The following is a 21,188-nucleotide window of genomic DNA, read 5'->3' on the forward strand; positions in this document are numbered from 1 at the left end:
TCTAACAGAAAAAAATTCAAACTGGATCTCAAATGTGGATTTAGAAAACTCCCATTTTCTAGAGCCTTTTGACTCACTTCTTTGCATTCCAAAGGCTGTGATTTAGGAGCACTGTGCTTGACCTGGCTGAGTTGTCACCCCTAAGGTCCTAACTAGAGAGCTGAAAGGGACTCATTGTAGTCTGGGTGATTCATTGTCAACTGTTCCAATAAAGGACCACCAAGTAAACATAGTTAGCTTTTCAGCCAGCTCTCTGCTGCAACTGAACAACCTACCCTTGTAACATGACAGCAGCCACAGACAGTACACAGATGAATGGGCATGGCAGCTTGCCAATAAACTTTATTTACAAAACCAGAAGAGGTCCAGGGTTCATTCACCTTTTGGCCAGAGTTTACAGATACATTAATGAAACCATGAAAACCAAATCCTAGCTCCCTGAAATGACTTAGAAATTATAAAGTGCCTACGCCTCACACAGGGAAGAACTAACTGGACCCAGTTATCCTCCTGGAGAATTGATAGTCCTTCTGTTCTCTACACAACCTGGAGGCCATCATGGCTAACTTTGTGTTTCTAGGGACAGTTGATATGAGCAGCTGTGCTGGTACTGGCCTGTGTGATATCTAGCAGAAGCCTATTCATTAACCTCTAGTTTTAAAAGCATGAAGGGATCCAGCATGTGGGACCAGGGAGAGATCACAGAGGCAGTTTCTCTGTGGCTTGAAAAATGAGACCGGAGTGTGTGAGTGAATATGGGAAATCCAAGGAGGGATAGGCTGATTCTCGGGCAAATTCTAAAAGCACTGCCCTGCAGGAGGAACTGGTGGCAGGAGGGGAATGTGAGTTTGGTTTAGGGCACATGGCCATAGTGGTGGGAAGGTCTAAGTATTATGGGAAACACTTCCTTGGAGAATATAACACTGATGTGAATGGGGTAGGCAAGGAGCATGTGGACAAGCACAAAGCTCTCTGAATAAAAGCTCACACAGGAGGAAGAGGAGAGGGGTGTTTTGGAGGAGAACAGACAGAAAGATAGATTCCAAAGGGGCTGCTGAGGACACCAAATATCTAATGAGACCCATGTAGCTATGATCCAGAGCTGGAAGAAGACCATGAGGATAACTGGTAGACAGAGACAGCTGAGTAGGAATAGGCTTGGTACATGCAAACCCAAGTGTGGCCATTTTCAGTCTTGGTCTCCAGGTTAGGGCCAGTGGGCTCCTAGACCCAGAGCTCTGGGGAAGAGATACTGTTGTAATCCCTACATAGCTTTCTGGCTTTATACAGAGATATGGACAAAGAGGAAGAATAAGAGAGACAGGACAGAGCTGAAACATCCCAAGACAAAGAAACAGTACGGGAAGTGATTTCAGAGCCTCTGATAAAGTAAAAGAATGCCAGGCAGGAACAGTGTTAGGGAGGCTTGAAACGTTTTCAGAAGTGAGAATTCAAGTGTGCAATATGCCCCTGAAAGAATGACTGAGATATAGGTGCAGAAATGGCCACCAGCACATTCTTCAGAGAATCTCAGTATATTTGTCTTTTACCTAATTGGAATTCATATTGAGCAAAAATCTCAGGTGCCACCTAAGCCAATCCTGTTCCCAGGACAAGGACCAGGAAGGGAACAGGCATAAGTCCATTGTTCCAGGATATCTACCCAGGTCAGGGATCTCTTCAACATGAAAGCCCAGACCTGTAAACCTTTACAATAGTCCATCAAAACCATCTCACTCCCTACAAGTCCCTCAGTGTGTAAATATTCATCATGCAGTGTGCCAGCCGCTGATGTGGGCACAACTTTCCAGCACCAGCCAGCCATTGACTGTCTCCTCTCCTTTCTTCTCCCTCCCTTCTCCTCTCCCCACTCTCTTCCCTTTCTTCCCTTCCCTTCCCCCATGTGGGCTCTGCTCTGTCCATCCCCCTCCACTTCAGATCCGAGTGGTGAAAGCATTCCGTAGCTCGCTTTATGAAGGCCTGGAGAAACCAGAATCCAAGAGTTGCATCCATAACTTCATGGCAACACCCGAGTTTTTGATCAATGACTACACCCACAATATTCCGCTCATCGATGACACAGATGTGGATGAGAATGAAGAGCGCCTGAGGGCCCCACCTCCCCCACCCCCTAACCAGAACAACAACGCCATAGACAGCGGCATCTACCTGACCACGCATGCCACCAAGTCAGCTACCTCTTCAGCATTCTCTTCCAGGCCTGGGAGCCCACTCCACAGCATGGAGACATCCCTCTAACCAGAACTTCTCTCAGTGTGCGCGTGCGCGCGCGCGCACACACACACACACACACACACACACTCTCACACACACACATATTCTCTCTCACACACACACATACACATACATGCATGCATGCACATACATTCTCTCTCTTTCTCTTACACACACACACACACACACACACGCGCGCGCGCGCGCGCGCGCGCGCACAGTCACATGCACCCAGAGAGGGGAACCCGTGCACCTGCCAAAGAGGGAAATGACTAACATGGCTAAAGACTTTACTTATGTGGTATTTGCAAGAAGCCAATTGCATTCAATAAGAGGACAGCCCACTAGGCTTTTTACTAGGTTCCCAGAAGGTGGGGGAAGGAGAAAAAAGGAAAAGAGAGGGAGGTTCTTTACCCGATGTGAAGGAAAAAGAGAGCATGAGACAAGATACACTTCCCACCATTTTTCTACTGATGCTTCTTTTTTTAATGAACACTAGTTCCACCATGTGTTCACTATTTGGGCTGTGCAATGCGGTAGGGGCTAGCTGAGCCTATTTGGAGCTTTGCTATACCCATAACAAAAAAAAAGAAAAGAAAAAGAAAGAAAGAGAGAAAGAAAGAAAGAAAGAAAGAAAGAAAGAAAGAAAGAAAGAAAGAAAGAAAGAAAGAAAAAGAAAAAGTACCAACCAAGAAAGAGGTAGTTGTGCTGACAGGCCACCAGAGGGAGCCACCAGTAAAGGTACCTTCTACTGCAACGCACACAAGACCCATCTGCAGACCGCATGTGTGTGCGTGTGTCTATATGTATGTGTGTGTGTCTATATGCATATACATATATATGGCAAAATTCATATTTAAAGAATAAGGAACTATTTATTGGCATGATATTTCTATTCTTCTCACCAGGCATTTCCCTTTTGAAATTTCATTTTTGAATGTAGTAAGGTTCTTTTCAGGGAACAAGACTGCAAGAACATCCTCTTGGTACGGTACTTCCCTCCCAAGCCCCTGACCCGAGGATCTCCATACCTGACCCTGTTGAGATTCCAGAAGAGGCAGTCTGGGGGGTGTTGTGCAAGGCCTTGCACTTAGAACCTTTGTACTTTAAGACCTCTACCTGTAGAGTAAGACTTTTCAATGGCATTTTTATTTAAAAGGAAAATACCAAAGTATTGATGATAGTGGTCCCCTCCAGTGCGCAGCAAGGCAAGTTTTGGTTTTGGCTTCCTTCCACTTCATTTCCAACACCTTCACTTTTGGATGGCAGCTTTCTGTTTCCATACTTCAACTTTAAAAATGTGATGAACCCTAGGAAGAGCTGTGATGGAACAGAGACAGATGCCAGGCAAGAACAGTCCATGTTCATCACTGTCATTTCTCTGGACTTGTACTATGTACTTTGGCAAATGACAGCAAGTACTCACTGGATCACCTCAGTGACTTCGAGGGCATGGGTGTGTCACTCACCAAAGCATGCTTCCAGCCCAGGTCTTCTTGCCCACAGGGCAAATCCAACCCAGAAGCCAGAACTATAGAAACAAAATATTGTGTGGAAAGTGGCCCTCTTTCCTGATGCCATTGTTCTTCTCTGGCTGTTGCCTCTTCTGGGCCTGTGGGGACTAAGCATGGGGTCAGTCAGCAGGCCTTGGGTCCATCTAGACAAGTAAGACTGGGAAATCTAGGTCTGGGGATCCTGAGACATTTTCTTCCAGGAGCCTGTCCCAGCAGTGTGGGCATCCATTGTACCAAGCCTGCTTTCCTAGAAAGAGTGATAACCTGAGAGAAGGCAGGGGAAAGAGGTCCAATGTCTGCTGCCCTGCCAGGGAAGCCCAGGCTGACGAATCTCTTCCTAGTGGAAAGCTGACCTTCCTCTATGCTCCTAGGTCCTGAAACTGGATGCTCACAGTAACAGAGGTGAAATTGGCAACCTTGAGGTTCTTCGCCTTCTGAACTTATGGATGTCACACTTTTTAGGAAGATGTCTAGAATCTCACTCCACTCCCACATATGCCTGTCACTTGAGCTCAAGGTTTGTCTGCCTGGAGACATGTGTGAATTGAGAGATGGACAGGAGCTGCATTTACCCCACTCCCCTCTCACACCACACCACTAAAAGCTTGTCTCAGCTTTCTGGCATCCACAGAAAGTCAAATGGAAACTTGCTATTTCCACTGGTCACACCAATGCCATGTCACCCCTGAGCAGGAGTAGTCACATCTCGGGCAAAAGAATTTTGATTACAAGAAAACTCCACTTTAAAATGCCAGCTACAAATCATATAAAGCCATCCCTTTTTTCTAAAGGGCATATTGAGAATGTTTCCCATTTGTAAATTGTTCCCTGATGTCCTTGTTTAAACAACCACAGCAAAAGGGCAACTTGGTTTGCTGAGGGTCTCTGTGTTCTTCAATAATTAATCAAAATGTGGAGTATTGTGACTGAAGCGGGTCAGCTGTGTCCAGCTATGCTCATGGGCTTCTTGTCATCCTCTGTTGTAGACATACACATAGAGCAAATGGCCATTATGTATTAAAAAGCCAACCCTCAATGATGCTGTGTAAAGTTGCCTGATGTCAATGTCAATTGTGTGATATCCAGGCTGCCTTTGTGCTGAGCTGTGGGGTTCAGAAAAGGCCCTGGGAACCCACATCATCTGTTCTGGTTCTTGTACAGTCTTCAGGCCGAGAGACCTGTCTCATCGGAAGCTTCTCTTTATAAAGCATTATACTATATGGAATGGCTTGGCCAACTGTGTTCAGTTCATAAATATGTTTTACATTTTTATCTGCCTGTTATAAAGATGAACAAAATATCTTAATGAGGAAGAGCGCAGATGAATAATAAATTAAAATCTGTAGTTGAATTTCCTAATTTACACAATAGACCAAAATTTTTGTGTATAAAAAATGAATGGGTCTGAGTCACATGTATAATTTATTATTTGGTAACTTCCTATGTGGAACCAAACAAAGGTAATTTGCATGCCATTGAGCCAGGGCAGGAGAAGCCACAGGCATGACCTTCTCTATGCCTGCTGCCACAATGGATTCTATGGCAAGAAAGAGCACAGACCCTGTTGGCAAGAGATACTCCACCTGTGCTGCCTCCCAGCAACTGGTTTGACCAGGTAAAACCTGATGAAAATATTCAGGCCACTGTCCTTGCATGGGGCAGTAGAAGAGTTGTGACAATTCTGTCTTCAGAACTTTTTCAACTTTTCAAATTAAACTCCATGCCATTTACCACCAACTTCCCACTTCTCTTCCCTAGTCTCCTGTTCTGTTGTCTGTTAGCTGCAACATTCTCATATAAGGTCTCTCCTAGAAGTAGGATAGAAGTATTTGTCCTTTTATGACTGGCTCATTTCACTGAGCATCATGTCCTGAAAGGTCATCCATGCTTTAGCAGGTGTAAACCTTCAGTTTTTTTTAAGACTGGAAAAGATTTCATGGCTTGCACAGACATGCTGTGATTAGCCACATAATCACAAATGCTTGCACTGCTCCCACATTGACATTGTGACTAATGCTACTGTGAACCTGGGTACACAAACTGTTCTTTGAGACTTGTTTTCTTTGGGAATTGATATATACACAGCTACAAGGTTGTTGGAGCTTATTGTATTTAATGTATGCATACATGCACACAGACATGTTCGTGTGTGTGTGTGTGTGTGTGTGTGTGTGTGAGAGAGAGAGAGAGAGAGAGAGAGAGAGAGAGAGAGAGAGAGAAAGGGAGAAAGAGAGAGAGAGAGAGGGAGAGAGAATGGCTGACATATTCTGTGTGCATTTTGCATCCTCATCACCAGTGTGCCTGAGTTCTAATCATTGACTTCCTCTTTGTCCTAAAAGCACAGAAAGAAAGCCCAGCATTTCACCCTCACTTATTCTTAGTGCCCCTTTCCTACCGTCCCCTTGAATGCCTATGTATAGACATCCATATTCTGTAGCACCCGCTTTGAGCCATGAATAGCTACATAATTAGTTCTGTGGCTGGGCCTTATGAATGACCACCATGGTCACAGCACTCTATACATCCTCCTCACATTTTTATCATGATATGTACATTTTCTTTAATATTTATTTCTACTGATGTGTCTATGTGTATGTGCATGCATATGCAGTGCCTGTGAAGGTTAGAAGAGGGCATCAGATCCCCTGGAGCTGGAGTTACTGTTGGAAACTTCACTCAGGGTCCCTGGAGGAGCAGCGAGTTCTAGCAACCACTGAGCCATCTCTCAGGAGGTCCTCTTCATGGTATTTCTCTTTCTCTGATACACACAGTGTCCTTTTATATTTATTAGCACCAGAAGACAATTTTCCATGGCAAGAGTCAAAAAGAAGAACCATGATTCCAAAGATCCCTAAAGCTTCTGCTTCAATAGCAAGCAGCACAGCTTAAGTCATAAGACTAAGGAAGTCTAGACAAGACAAATTCGATGTCAACACAACTGACTCCACATGAAGAGATAAGATGTGATGCTGCCCATAAAGCATGAATGTGTCCTTAGTCAAATGACTGGGAGCATGAACACTCTATAGCAGTAGAACCTGGGGAATTGGAGGAAGGTCTGTATGTCTTGGGGCTGTTTGAAAAGACTTTGCACTGAGCAAGAAAAAACAAGAGAAATATATCCTCTTCCAGTTCTAGATGCTCAAAGTCCAAAATCAAGGCATTAGTAAGGCCAAGCTTCCTCTGAGGGTCTTTGAGGAGAATGTGTTCCAGACCTTTCTTTTGTTTTCTGGTGTTACCATCTAGGTGTTACTGGATTGGTAGACCCTTTTCTCTACTTCTGCCTGTCTTCATATGGCCTTGGACCTTCATCTGCCAATGTCTCTTCTCTTACAAAGACAGTGGTTTGTGAATCAGAGCCCACCATAGTGGCCTCAATTAGCTTGATTTCAGGGCGAGGACACAGATCTTTTGAGAAACACAGCTCAATGCACCATAGCTAGGAAGAAAGGGGCCAGGCGATTCCCAGGACCTGGTTGTCCTCCTCCTCATTCCATTGAGTTTATGGGCTAAGTAAGACTCAGCCACTTATCACTATGCTGTAAGATATGTTGTGCACCACCAGATCCTGGAAGCTTTGGGCTCTAGAATATCTTATCTCAGTCTGTCATTGCTGACCTTTTAAACCTAAAATAAAGGAGATGGAGGACTGCAATTCTTTAATCTCCACTATTCTGTTTACAAAAGCCTTGGCAACAGGAAGTAAAAATAAATTCAAAAGACCCAGATTATAACAATGTCTTTAATTTCATAAAGCCTAAAAATGAGGCCTTATGCTCACTGTCCCATGAGCCAAATGACAACCACTGAGCTGACAGGCCCAGGGGCCAGCAAATAACAAATAACACCAAGTCAGGCCAGCAAGATTTCTGGGCAATTTGACAGGCACACAGCAAATAGGAGGATTCTAAAATAGCAGTCACAGTCAGGCTATCTGGTACAACCAGCTCAATTTACAAAGTAGAAACGGAGTCCCAAGCAGAGAGGAGAATTGCTGATAAGCAGTGGGAAAGGAAGTATCACGTTTCTAGGTGCTGGGCACTGTATGGGGCACTGTCAATGGGAGGGATGCCTGTTCTAACCCCTGCAGAGCTTTATCAACTGTCTCTGCCATGCTATGCTCTGAAGAGGCCCTAAGAAGGGAGAATGGAGCCCTCTTTGGGGTTTAAACAGTCTCACCATCCACCACTGCTATTTTGAGGGAAAGGTTCTGCCTTCTGAGAGTTGAGAGAACACCTTTTGTAGGACAGATGACCTAAAGCATCAAGATGGGAAGAGGGCTGAGGTGTAGCTCAATGGTAGAGCACAACGAGAAACAAGTAAAAATGTGGGCCCAGGAAGCATCACTGGAGGGTGAAGCTTGGGACAGGGGACTCAAAGACCTGTCGGGGAAAATAAAAGAAACCAAGAGTAGAACATCTGTCCTGAATGTCAGCTTAAGCACAGTTAGCAGGATGGAAGGATGGGAAGGGAGAGGGGAGGGGCAGTCAATGCTAAAAACAGGTCAGGCAAGGAACTTGAAAGCAGCAGACTGTGGAAGGACAGACTGCATTTCAGCTCCTTATTCTATGCTTAGAGCCCATGCCCTAGGCCCTGGGCCTGCCACAGGTCTCCTTCTCCAGGAGTTCCAGCCACACTGGATAGGTAAAAAGGAAAAGGGGCACTCTTGTAACAGTGAGACTCAGAAGTAGATCCATTTGTACAGTTTATAGCAACCAGTCATTCAGGTTAAAGGCTAAGACAGAAAAGATAAGAAAGCATGAGGACGGTGACAAAGCAAGTATCCTTCAAACAGCCTGTGAGGAGCTGAGGACTACACGGAAAGGCAGATTTGTAAGACAACTGAAAAAGGTGACTGCACACTCCTACATCCCATTACCTGGCTTGCTTGGAAGGGTGGCCTGTAACTCCCAGGTCAGCAGTGTCTCAGGATTGGTGGCAAGAGAACCTAGGGGGTCTTCTGTTAGGTCCACCACTGTGAACACTCCCGGAGGGAACGTTAGAGGCCTAGCCCTCTTCTACATGCCTCTTGAAGACTCTCTCCACACCACATAGAATGTCAAGAGGCCACTTTTGTATTCAGAAAGACCCAGAGGTCACCTGACCAGGTGTGTAATGAACAAGTCACTAAGAGAAGCTTAGAGTCACAAAGCATGCAGTCCCACAGCCCTGTCAGGTCAACTCCTATGCTGATCATTTGTCATTTCTGAGACCTGAACTTCCTCCCATAAAGGTGTTCAGTGAAGAGATAAACGAAGGTGCCACCTGTGTGTTCATGAAGCCAGGACCCAGACACACACTAGACCTACTTTCTCCTTTGTGCCTTTCACTGCCAACTCTGGACCCTTCCTCCCAGAAGTAAGTTTTGTCAAGTTGCTCTGTGCTTGTGGTTGTTCCTAAACTGACACCGGATTTGGTACACAGTAGCTGCTCAGTAAATGTGTCATTATTGCTTGTCTCAAAATGCTTGCATGATAAACATATAATGAGTTTATCATTAGTACCCACAGAAGAACTTTAAGATAAGAAAGCCAGGCCACTGGGTAAGATTGGCTCACCAAGAAGGCCATGATATTTTCTTGGCTTCCTTACCATGAGGATAGATAACAGATGAAATTTGTAAAGTCAAGCAATCCTTGCCAAGTGTGCCTATTATGTGACCACACTCTCTTCCTTGAAGCTCCATGAGCAACTGCTGGTATGACTCGAATACCTGTCCTTTCCAGTGGTTACAACTTACCACATGAGAGGAAGGGATTTCCATGTGCTGAATGTAGATCAAGACCAGCAAGAGGCCCAGGAAATACATCAGGCTGCCGTTGCCCACAGAGCCAGATTTTCTGAAAGAATCATAAGGGTGCCATAGTGAGGAACGCTCCTGGACTCTTACTCTACATTATCATGACACAAAAACCCCAAGAGCAGTGCAAAGTGTAGCGCAAAGATGGGGACTTCTGCTGATTCACATCATTTTATTATATGAAATAAAATTTCATCTATGTTGCACACTCATACTTTCTATAAATCTGGCTTTTAAAAATCCCTAGGGATATAGCCCATCTGTTCTTTTGACGTGCCTGTCAATGACATCACACTTCAATTGCAGCTGACTGTTCTCAATAGGCTAAAGCAGAGACTGCTGCCTCAAGGCAGCCACCTTCCTGTAAGCTCTGCCTAGCTGGAGGCAACTCCAGACGTCATCTACACCAGGGCTGCTGGGGACAGTATGTGGCTGCATGTCCATCTCCCGCAGCACACCCAGTCCCCTCAGCTGGTCCTCTGGAGTCTGGATGTCACAGTGATGTGGTAGCACCATCCCCAGACAGTCAACTATCCTGGGCTTCTTTGGACAGGCCTGGCCTTGGACTAGAACCCTAGGGAATTTCTGTTTACAATATAAACTTGAATGAGATCAGACACAATATTATATCAATGGTTGGCTTGGTGAGGTCATCACTAAACACCTAGAAAGAAAAAGGAAAATAGGCTCTGATTAGCGACCCCCCCATCTTAGTTTGGGTTTCTACTGCTGTAACAAAACACCATGAATAAAAAGCAAGTTGGAGAGGAATGGGTTTATTCAGCAGTTTAAACTTACAGATCACAATCCATCATTGGAAGAAGTCAGGACAGGAACTCAAGCAAGGCAAGAACCTGGAGGCAGGAACTGATGAAGAGACCATGAAGGAGTGCTGCTTACTAGCTTGCTCCCATGGCTTGCTCAGCCTCCTTTCTTATAGAACCCAGGACCACCACCCACATGGACTGAGCCCTCTCCCGTTGATCACTAACTAAAAAATGGCTTATAGCTGGATCTCATGGAAGCATTTCATCAACTGAGACTCCTTCCCCTCTGATGACTCTAGCTTGTGTTGAGTTGACAGAAAACCAGCCAATATACCTTCTTACTCATATCAATGAGATACTGACTACTAGAACACAATACCATTGCCCAGGTGGGTCAGGGCACACTGGAAATTGGCTGGGTGGGTTATGGTGACTTTACTGACAAGCCAATGCAGTTCCAGCCTACTGGGGCCAAGCAAAGTTTGTACAGAGTAGAGAACATTCCAGATGGAAGAAGCCCTGGTAATCAACTGATGGGGACAGGTCAGAGGAATTGTTCAAGGTCACAGGGGGAGCTGGTGAAAAGCTGTACCTACAGCTCAGGTGCTTGCCTCCTGCCTGAGATCGCTCAAGTCCAATCTCTAAGGATGTTGACTAAAAAACACAGAGTCTCATTTCTAGAAACAGACAAGGTTGACAATCTAGGACCTCCACTTTGGCCCAGCTTGGGGAAAACCTAAAGCAGACAAGTATGTTAGGTCACTCATAAAATGGAGGCATATCCTCAGGAGCCCACAGAAAAAGGGGTATGCAGTACAGAAACTCATAGGCCTAGGGTCACACATTTTCTCTCAAGAGCCCACTGAGAAATGCTGCTTGATATGAGTATCCTAGCTTGCCAGGGGCCTACTATTAGGCTGTCTAGGCTGAGTCTAGGTTCAAGTGAGGGTCCTAGAATACATGATATGGTACCAATTGACCTCAGGGTGGCTGGAGTCTGAGAAAGCCAGGTCAAGCACCCAAGCATGATTCCAAGGAAGCAAGGGCACTGTTGTCCTCTTATCTGATTGCCCCTGACTGACTAAACATAGAATGATGCTTTATGTCTACACAGGTCCCCTCTTCATCCCACATAATGTGAGAGGAACTATGGCTTGACACTGTGACTTTATTAAATACATTAACTCAAGGACCCTAAGCACTGACTATAAGCCTAACTTACATAAGATTAGATAGACAGAAAACCTGAAGGACAGATTTCCCATAGAGGTCACAGAGGCCAGAGAAAGTGTGTATAAGAAAACAGGACCTGGGTTAGAGAAACGGTTCAGCAATTAAGAGCACTGACTGCTCTTCCAGAGGTCATGACTTCACTTCCCAGCAACCACATGGTGTCTCACAACCATCTGTAATGGGATCTGATGCCCTCTTCTGGTGTGTCAGTGATAGCATTCATATACATAAAATAAATATATAAATCTTACAGAGAGACAGAGACACCAAGGCCTTTCATCTTGTCATCCACACCGCTTCTCCCATGCAGACTTCAGAGTGCTGCCTATCAATGGCACTTTTGGCATCCATCCATCCATCCATCCATCCATCCATCCATCCATATATCCAACCCATTTACTCATTCTCAGTTATGCATAAGTCCATCATCTATCTTCCTGTAGTGTCTACCTATCCATCTGACCTATTACTTCCCTATTGTTCACCAACCCATCTTTGCCAATAAGTGCTCCAAGGATTCTGAGGTGGAACTAGGTCTATTCATCTTGATCAATGCCAAGATCCTACTTAATTCAATATGTCTCATGTTCTTGATTTACCTGTTACTTTTGACCAGGATAACTCCTTCTTTAGGATATTTGGCAATGCCTAGATGGAAGCCAGGACTGCTGGTCAACATTTGACAGCTTCTATGACAAAAGAATAACATGGTCTCAAATGGCAACAATAGAGGAAAGCCCTAGTTGCAAACCGCTAGCACAGACTATTTTCTAGTGTCAATATCCCCAAATGTCCCATAACCTTCTTCATAAATAACTACTAGAAAGAAATGGGTAAGCATCCAGCTGGAGGAACCTCAGAAAGGAAAAGTCCAGTACAGTGTCCTGAGCAGCCAACCTACCTCACCATAGTTTCTTAACCTCAAACTCAGCAGTCACCAGACCCCAAAAACCTGCACCAACCAGTTAGGTGCTGAGCTTGAAACTGGAGGCACAGCACCCAATAATCAACAAGCAGGCTCCAGGCTGTGACAGAGATGGGCATTCACTGTCAGCTGTAACAATTCAGTCAGTTCTTGAGGGAAATCAGGTAATGGAGCAGGAACTGCAGAGACAGCCACTTCAGTCTCCAGGTGCAGGCCCCATCACCTGTCTCCTCACCGCTTTAGTGCATTCTCTATAGCAGCTCTTCCTTCTGAGTGTTGGGATTACAGACGTACACCACCTTGCCTGGCTTGAAAGGATATTTTTTGAAACCTGGTACTCTCAAAAGCAGCACCTTTATCTGCACAATAGAAGGTATCACTCCCCCGTGTGATGTTCCTACCATGAAGGCACTGCTTTCAGGAGGACTAAGGACTGGTGACTGTTCTTCTAAGTCATAACAAGAACCAAAAGTAATGGCAGGTTCAGCTACATCTCTATGGTCTCTCAGATTAGGTCAGTTCCTTCTCTCAGAGAACAGATGCTTAGGCTGAGTCTCATGCAGTACAGAAAGATAGCAATAGTCTCCATTATGCATATGTCCCTGGAACGCCAAGAAGGGCAACTCTTGCTACTCAAGCCTGCAAGAAATAGAGGTGGGCACAGGTTTCTAGCAACACCTACCACCAGCTCTCATTTGTGCCCAGATCATACAGCTTCCAAAGTCAGAATGCTGTTCCTTTTCCAAGTCTTGTCATCTGGACATCCACCAGCATGCAGTTCCCATCTCCTGGGATGCTGATCAGTCCACCCAGTAAAAACTGCTGTGCAGTAACCCAAGACTAGAGATTTCTGTGGTTATGATGGGGGTAGGTGAAATTATAAAGGAGAAACAAAAGAACATTTGCTTGAATAGAGTAATTTTCTATTGTCCTATGTGTCCACAGTCACCTGTGTTCTGGTGGTGGACACATGAATGTAGATACAGGATAAGTCATATAGAATTCAATACACACAAAACCAGTGAAGTGTAATGTTATTAATATCTTAGCCATGTCACTGTATTATTCATAGTCTAACATAGTTCTCACTGGAGGTGGCTGGACAAAGGGCACATGAAATCATTCTTGAATATTGCTTACAACTATATGTCATTTATAATTACCTCTTTAAAAGGTCTAACTAAAAAGACCAGAAATCCTAGCTCTGCCCCAAACCCAAGCTTCCTCTTCTGCAGGCCATCCCTCCACTGCCCCTGTACATGGACCTGAGGTGCTAAAGTGGGACATCCAAATGCTCCCCTGAGTCAGCCTTCTCCAGTGCTGCTTTTGCAAATGGTCTTCTGCTGAGACTTCTGTGATCATGGGAATTAAAAGGATACAACTTAACAATTGGCTCTTCCCATAGATTCTAAGAACAATGGAGCCAAATACAATAGCAACTCATGAGGACTAGGACTTCATCTTGTCACAAAGCCAGCCCTGCTTCTCTGAGGCTCAATAAGCACCAATCTAGAGAGGCTGCAGGTACTGCAATGGATTCAGAGGGCAGAAAGAGCCCCAGATGTAGCCACAGAGAAGTGCGCAGAAAAGCAGAAGCTGAAGTAAGAACTGGCAAGAACAACTCAGATAGGGCAGGGGAAGTCAGCTGACACATCATGAGATGTGGAATCAGGGGCCCTAGTTCCCAGCTTCCAATGTCCCTGTTCCTACTCACATGCTGTGTTCTTGTGCACTGGAGGGGATTTTCTCCCTGACTATGGGACAAAAATCCTGGTTAGAGCTATTAGAAGCAGTTCCCAGCCTCCAACAAACACATACCTTGTGTGGATGCTGGAAAAAGCCCTGGAAGCGCGGAAGTCTCAGCATGAGGAATTCAGACGGCATGATGTTGTCTTGGAGCTCCCAGAAGTGAGAGTCCAGCTCCAAAGGGTTGCTGCTCAGGTTAAAATACTTGAAAAACACTGCAATGATAGCCTCAACAGGCAAGATCTTAAGGAAAGTGATTTCCAGTTGCACATTAAGGAGTCTTGTAGTATTGTTGGTTGTCTACCAGAATGAAAGCCCTATAGCTGAAGATACCACATGCTCTGGTCGCAGAACATAGAGAAAGTAAGCTGGAATTCACAAGGAAGCTCTCTGGCTAGTCTTTGTAGTAACAGAAAGTACTGTGCAGACTGCTGGGAAAGAATTGTCATCAAAAGTCTTAGTCAATTATGAACTCTACATGCTAGATGACCAAGCAGCCAGAATTCACTGATGCGCTATAACCAACTGCTTTCCAGTTGGATTTGATACCTACTCCACAGAAGGAATTTATTTCTGGTAAGTGAAGTCAAAAGCCCGTGGCTAGTGAGGGTGAGACATTTTCTATATCAGCACTTTCAGTGGTCTACCCATGCTCCAACAAGAGAAAGATGTGAAATTATAAAGGAGGCTAGTTGGAAAGAAGGGTATCAACAAGAGTAGTTGTGGAACAAGACAAGGTAATGATAAGAACATGATCAAAATAAATTATATACACATAAAAAGAGCCTAATGAAACACATTATTCATCATTGATGGATGTTAATAAAAACATATCTTGAAGTAAGTTAACATGTACTCATTTGTGTTATTACAAAATAATTCTTACTGGGTGTGATAGCACACACCTTTAATCCCAGCACTTGTAAGTCAGAAGCAGAGAGGCAGAGGCAGAGACAGAGAGGCAGAGGCAGAGAGGCAGAGAGGCAGAGAGGCAGAGAGGCAGAGAGGCAGAGAGGCAGAGAGGCAGAGACAGAGAGGCAGAGAGGCAGAGGCAGAGGCAGAGACAGAGAGGCAGAGGCAGAGGCAGAGAGGCAGAGAGGCAGAGAGGCAGAGGCAGAGGCAGAGACAGAGAGGCAGAGACAGAGAGGCAGAGGCAGAGGCAGAGAGGCAGAGAGGCAGAGAGGTCAGAGGCAGAGAGGCGAGGCAGAGAGGCAGAGGCAGAGGCAGAGACAGAGAGGCAGAGGCAGAGAGGCAGAGAGGCAGAGAGGCAGAGAGGCAGAGAGGCAGAGAGGCAGAGAGGCAGAGAGGCAGAGGCAGAGGCAGAGACAGAGAGGCAGAGGCAGAGAGGTCAGAGGCAGAGAGGCAGAGGCAGAGAGGCAGAGGCAGAGAGGCAGAGAGGCAGAGGCAGAGAGGTCAGAGGCAGAGAGGCAGAGGCAGAGAGGCAGAGGCAGAGAGGTCAGAGGCAGAGGCAGAGAGGCAGAGGCAGAGGCAGAGAGGCAGAGAGGCAGAGAGGCAGAGAGGCAGAGAGGCAGAGGCAGAGGCAGAGGCAGAGGCAGAGGCAGAGGCAGAGGCAGAGGCAGAGGCAGAGGCAGAGGCAGAGGCAGAGGCAGAGGCAGAGGCAGAGGCAGAGGCAGAGGCAGAGGCAGAGGCAGAGGCAGAGGCAGGCAGATCTCTGGCAATTGAAGGCCAGTCTGATGTACACATTGAGTTCCAGGACAGACAAGGATACATAATGAGTCCCAGTCTCAAAAAAAAATCTTGATCTACATGTGTAATGTACACACAAAACAGAAGTTAGCTCTTACTTTTACCCCAAAAGGCTGTCCATTGTCAGTGAAATGCTAAACAAAAAGACCGACCCTTTACAATGACTTCAGATGAAGTCAACATCCAACATCCAACTCAGTTATGTTCCTCATCACAGTTTGATTCTGGGTCCAAAGAACATATAGAAATAGGGCCAGGGAATATACTGAAAGGTGAGTGTGTTTCAACTTCCTTTTTCTCATATTGTCTTTCCTTTCTTCCAGAACTTTCTGTCCTTGTTTACACTCTTCAGATCTGCAATCTCCTGAGAAAGAACTCCAAGAGGGATACAGTATTCACACCAAGTGCTCAGAATTCTGTGCTGTGACTCATCCTTCTGGACTGCACTCCGATTAGATCTCCCTCTCCATGTCCACATCTCATTAGAGCTCCACACAATTTCCATTCTGCTCCTCCTCCCTGCTGGGGACCAGACAATTACAGGTGCATTCCAGGCATCCTTCTTCAGCCCTACTCTTGTTTTAATCTTCACCTCATTCTGTCTACTGTGAGCCCGCCAGGCTTTGGAGAGTAAGGAGTGTTTTGTTGTTGATGGTGTTGTTATTTCTTGAAAAAGCATCAGAACAAAGCAGTTTGCTTTCTAATGATTAGACTTTGGGGAAAGGCTCATGACACACAGCTAGTCAGTAATTTTCCATAAATGCCATGGCCATCTCCAAGGCCCCAGGATGTTGGTGAAGCCTAAAGCCTGGGCCCATTATCTTTCCTTGGCAGGAACACAACTGCATTGCCCAGCTAGCTATTCAATTCACTACCAACAGCAGGAGGAGACTCAGTTTCTTGTATGATCTAAGTCAGACTGCTGCCCTCTGCATCCTTGTTCTGTGGGCCTTTCAAATCTTCCCAAATCCTCAATATAACTGGGCCAGTTTCTTTCCCATGATCTTCTGCCTCCATCCATTTTTGGTTCCTCTGTCCTATTCAAGACTCCACATGATTATTCTCTGACATACTTCTCCACGCTCTATCTTCTGAAGCCTTACATCTTGCTGGGGTAGTAAGGGGTGGGAGTGGGAGTGTTTCAAAGTTTCCCTCCTACAAAGGCCCCTGATTAGGCTCCTTTATGGTTTTGTAGCTAGTGTTTTGGGACCTGGGTCAAAGTCACCCAGCTGCTTCCTTCCAAGTCTAACTGTTGGTGCCTGGAGGACACAGTGCATAGGAGTCTGTCTATCTGCTCTCCTTGCCAGTGTGGACAGTGGATACCTTCCTACATACCTTGGCCAGGATGCCAATACCTGTTGGGCATATTAATGATGTAACCAGTACACAGGTGTTCTCCTCTATTTTGCCAGCCAAGTAAATGGAAGACATGGCAACCAGGTATGGGTCATAGGCATCCAGGTTGATCTCTCACAAGAACTTGTGGTAAACTGCTCAAGCAGTGGCAATGAGGATGGAAAATACTACTGAAAGAGATTAAGTGCTTCTGTAGCATCCTAGTACCTTCTTGGCTTTACCCAGGAAATGGCTTCAACCAGCACTGTGGTCACCCCAGCAAAGTTCAGAACTTACTGCACCATGAGTCCTTGATGGGACCTCCCTAACAACGTGCTGCAAAATGCCCTCCACTCTGATAGAGGTTACTTGACTCTTTAATGAACCACTTTACTTGGAAATGCACCCTTGCCTCGGGTGCTGGCGCCATGACCCCTCCTCCACAGCATTCCTGGACCTTCTAGGGCGGTTCCTCACCCCACCCTCATGTGAATAGCTGCACAGACTGCAATGTCACTGAATGCACAGGCCCAGGTGCAAAGAAGCCAATACTGACAAGAATCTTGCTTGGGCCCGGTTTCCTTCCACTATTGTTACTGGGCTTCTGGAGGTGTAAGTCCCACCCAAGAAACTTAAGCCCCGCCTCTAGGAAATACTTTTAACCCACAGGCACAAGAAGCCTGGCCCTTGGGACAGCCACGTGGGAGGGGGTAGGGGAATAGGAGGAAGTAGGGACTAGTGAGGTGAGAGAGGAGCAGTAGGGAGTAGGAAAGGCAAATTTCTACCTCTCCAGATCAGAGACTACAGGTATTTCTCCATGACTGTGCAACAAGGTCACAGCTAAAGACAGAGGCATGAAGGCATGTGCAGACACTGGAGTCCAAGAATCCCCACGGTTCAACCAAGGTGTTGGCCTGCTCTGCTGGCCCAGAGTATCTTAGCGGCTTAGGACAGGGATAGTTTTGCAGCACCTGGGTGAAAGAAAGTTCTGGGCTGTTTTTGAGGCATCAGAGTCTGAGCCAACAGCTGCCAAAAATTAGAAATGTTAGTGTTTGCAAAACCTGAATCCAGATTTGCAAGAGTTCCAGCATGTGGATGAAACCTAAGGAAATGCTGTACCAAAATGTGAAGAGAGGCCTTCTTGATGGAAACAGTAAGGGTGTTTATGTGTGGCCTTCACTGCTTTCCAATGTTTGTTGTGAATGTGGCTTTTCTTTACCTTTCAAGCCTGGCATACAGTAGGGGCTAAGTAAATGTTTGCTAAAAGAAGATTGAATATGAAACTCACATATTTAATATGCTATTTCATTCTGTCTTCTACAAACAGGAAATTGTGCAACAGGTGTTAGAAACATAGGATTTCAGAAGAACTCCCAAGCTAGAGACTAACTCTGGTCATTTTGATACATTCAAATGATTGCTCTGATTCCAGACCACCAAGAATGTGGAAAGAACTAATTGTTGCTCCCTAAGCCCTTAGATGTGATTGGTCTGATCTCATGAGGATGCAGAAGTCCCCACAACCCTGTCTAGCTTCATTCTCCTTCCTCAACATGGCTTGCCTCTACCAATCTCTTTAGTGTTCCCTCTATGCCAGCTAGGGTAGAGTGCTGGGACTGCTATCATAAATGACCACAAAGGAAGTGGCAAAAGCAGCAGAGCTCTGATGGCCAGAGGTAACCAAGGTCAGTAGATTGGGTTTCATCTTTAGAGGTTCTAGTCCACCTTGTTCTACAAGCTCCTTATAGCGTGAATAGTTCTGGTACCATCACACCAGTCCTTATGTTTACCTGGCCTTCTCAACTCACTGTGTGACAAAGAGGGTGTGTAGAACCAGAATGCCCAAAGAGGTTGCCTGAGTATTGGGGAAGGATCTGTGCTTTGTGTCAATTATCATCAGGTCACCCCCTTCACTGCTGTCAACACCTGCTCTTCTAAGATATTTCCAATGCCTAAGGCCTTTTTTCTACCCTAAAGAGTTCCCTCCCCAAACCATGCCTAGGGACCCAGAAAGCTTTTGTAGAGCTGTGGTGACAGAAGGAGCTAGCCCAGAGCTGGTTTTAGCTGAGCAACAGCTATAGGAAGGAACATAAAAGAAAGAGGCAGTTCAGAGACCAATGGTGTCCTAGAGCTGCCATCACAAAGTCCGAAAACCAGGTGTTATAACAACAGAAACCCTCTGTTCTCTGCTTTTTGTTTACACTGCCTCCTCTCCTGTGTCTCCTTCTGTCCTTTCTTTGTCTGTCATGTAGACACCCGTCATTAAATTTAAGCCCATTTCAGTAAGCCAAAACAACCTCATATCAACAACCCTATCCTCCCCACATCTGCAAAGGCCCTTTTGACAGATAAGGTCAGCTTCAAAGGGTCTGGGATTTAGAACAGGGAGACATTTTGGGAGACTGTCATTTATTCATGACACCAGCTACCAAAATGAGCTTCCTGGCACTGCAGGCCTGTTGAGAGCCATTTACTTCAAGAGCCAGTTGCTAGGACTTGAGGTGTCAGTCCCTGGCCAGTTACTCTGTTGACTGGGCAGCCTCAGGTCCTATCCCTATGCTTCTCACGGCATGAGGTTCAGGCAGCTCCCCTAAAGATGATGGACTCTCAGTTTGGCCTCTTGACCTGGTGTAAAGGATTCCTGTAACATATCCTTCTCTCCAGCTTGTTCTGGTCTGTATTGTCATAGGTGTTTAGAATTGGGGAAGGGGGCTTGTGCCCCTAGGCCTCTGTATTGTTGACACACCCTGAGCCCTGTCTGTTCCCAGACTGTGAGCAGCTCTTCTCCCTCCTCTGCCTAAGACTGAAAATTCTCCCTTATCTTGGCTGGTCAAGGCCATGACTTTCCTTATACAACACAGTACCCAGGTCGGGCCAGTAGCTCTAAAAAATGGAAGCTTGAAGTTCAAACTCCCTAAATTGACTGACCTTGGTGGGTCAGGCTCCTGCCTCTCAGTTTCTTACCCTCACGATACATTCAAGCACATGACATCCCCAAGTACACACACATACACACACATGCAACACACACAAGCAACACCCCACACACACACTTCCAAATGAGATGTGTCCCCCTCCCCTGGCAGACACTGTATTTAGTCTCTGAGAACCAGCCTACAGGTCTGTGGTTAAACAGGGTTCTGTGGATGCCTGCTGCTCCCCTGGGTCTTTTGTGGTGTGAAGAGTCTAGGCTCAACAAGTAATAGGTGCCTGTGAATGTGAGTCAAGGGAATGACTCAATGTACACATTAATTTTCAAAGCCCCAGGTCACAGAGCACTCTACTGACAGGCAGCCCCAGCACAGTGGTTGATAAATAAATAATTTACAAGCAACCAGTCAGGGTTAGCAAACCTCTAAGCAAGGCTCTCTTAGAGGACCTCCCTCTGGGAAGCCACTCCTACCACAGAGGGCCTACATGCCACCTGTTACCAACATACGCACATTTTACATCCCCCTCATATCATTCTGGTTCCCGAATCCCTGATCAGTTAGTAAACTCTCTGAGGGCATAGACCTGGGCCTCCTGTCCAGCCCCAGCAGAACAAAGATGCTCAGCAAAGATAGACTGGGCATTCCCTGGTGGAAGCGCTTCCTTCCCTAATATTAGCTCACTACATGTTAGCTTACCACATACCTTTCCCACAGAGACAGCTAGTACCTGAAAGAGTAACTGGCTTACTTCAAGGAGTCCGACTCTGAGGCAGAAATACCAAGGCTGAGGCTGAGAGAGAGAGAGAAAGGCATTTGGGTGCCTAAGGACAGTTGTACCCAGAATGCCAAGCCTATTTCCCAATTCCCACACTTTCCCTGCCTCACACCTCCCAGCAGTCTTTCACCATGGCTGTCCAGGTCTACAATATCACCCTTTCTCACACAGCCTTGTTGGTTCTGTGTCCTTCTTCTCACCACCTGGTATCCCTTCTT

At 45.9% G+C, this 21,188-nt stretch overlaps 1 protein-coding gene and 1 pseudogene across 13 annotated transcripts in view; both read left to right on the top strand.

Moving 5' to 3' along the window:
* The window catches only part of Atp2b3 (ATPase plasma membrane Ca2+ transporting 3), a 96,504-nt gene that overhangs the window by 65,425 nt on the left and 9,891 nt on the right, over window positions 1-21,188 (top strand). For 10 of the 13 annotated variants that reach the window (XM_063279857.1, XM_039099540.2, XM_039099541.2 and 7 more), the window contains one exon: window positions 1,939-5,486. The exons of 1 other annotated variant lie outside the window; for it this stretch is intronic. In XM_063279857.1, the coding sequence (XP_063135927.1) occupies window positions 1,939-1,964 (26 nt within the window). In that variant the 3' untranslated portion in view covers window positions 1,965-5,486. 13 annotated transcript variants of the gene reach the window in all.
* Window positions 9,720-17,445, top strand: Ccnq-ps1 (cyclin Q, pseudogene 1; annotated as a pseudogene).

This window comes from Rattus norvegicus, chromosome X, assembly GCF_036323735.1.
Source record: "Rattus norvegicus strain BN/NHsdMcwi chromosome X, GRCr8, whole genome shotgun sequence".
NCBI lineage: Eukaryota > Metazoa > Chordata > Mammalia > Rodentia > Muridae > Rattus > Rattus norvegicus.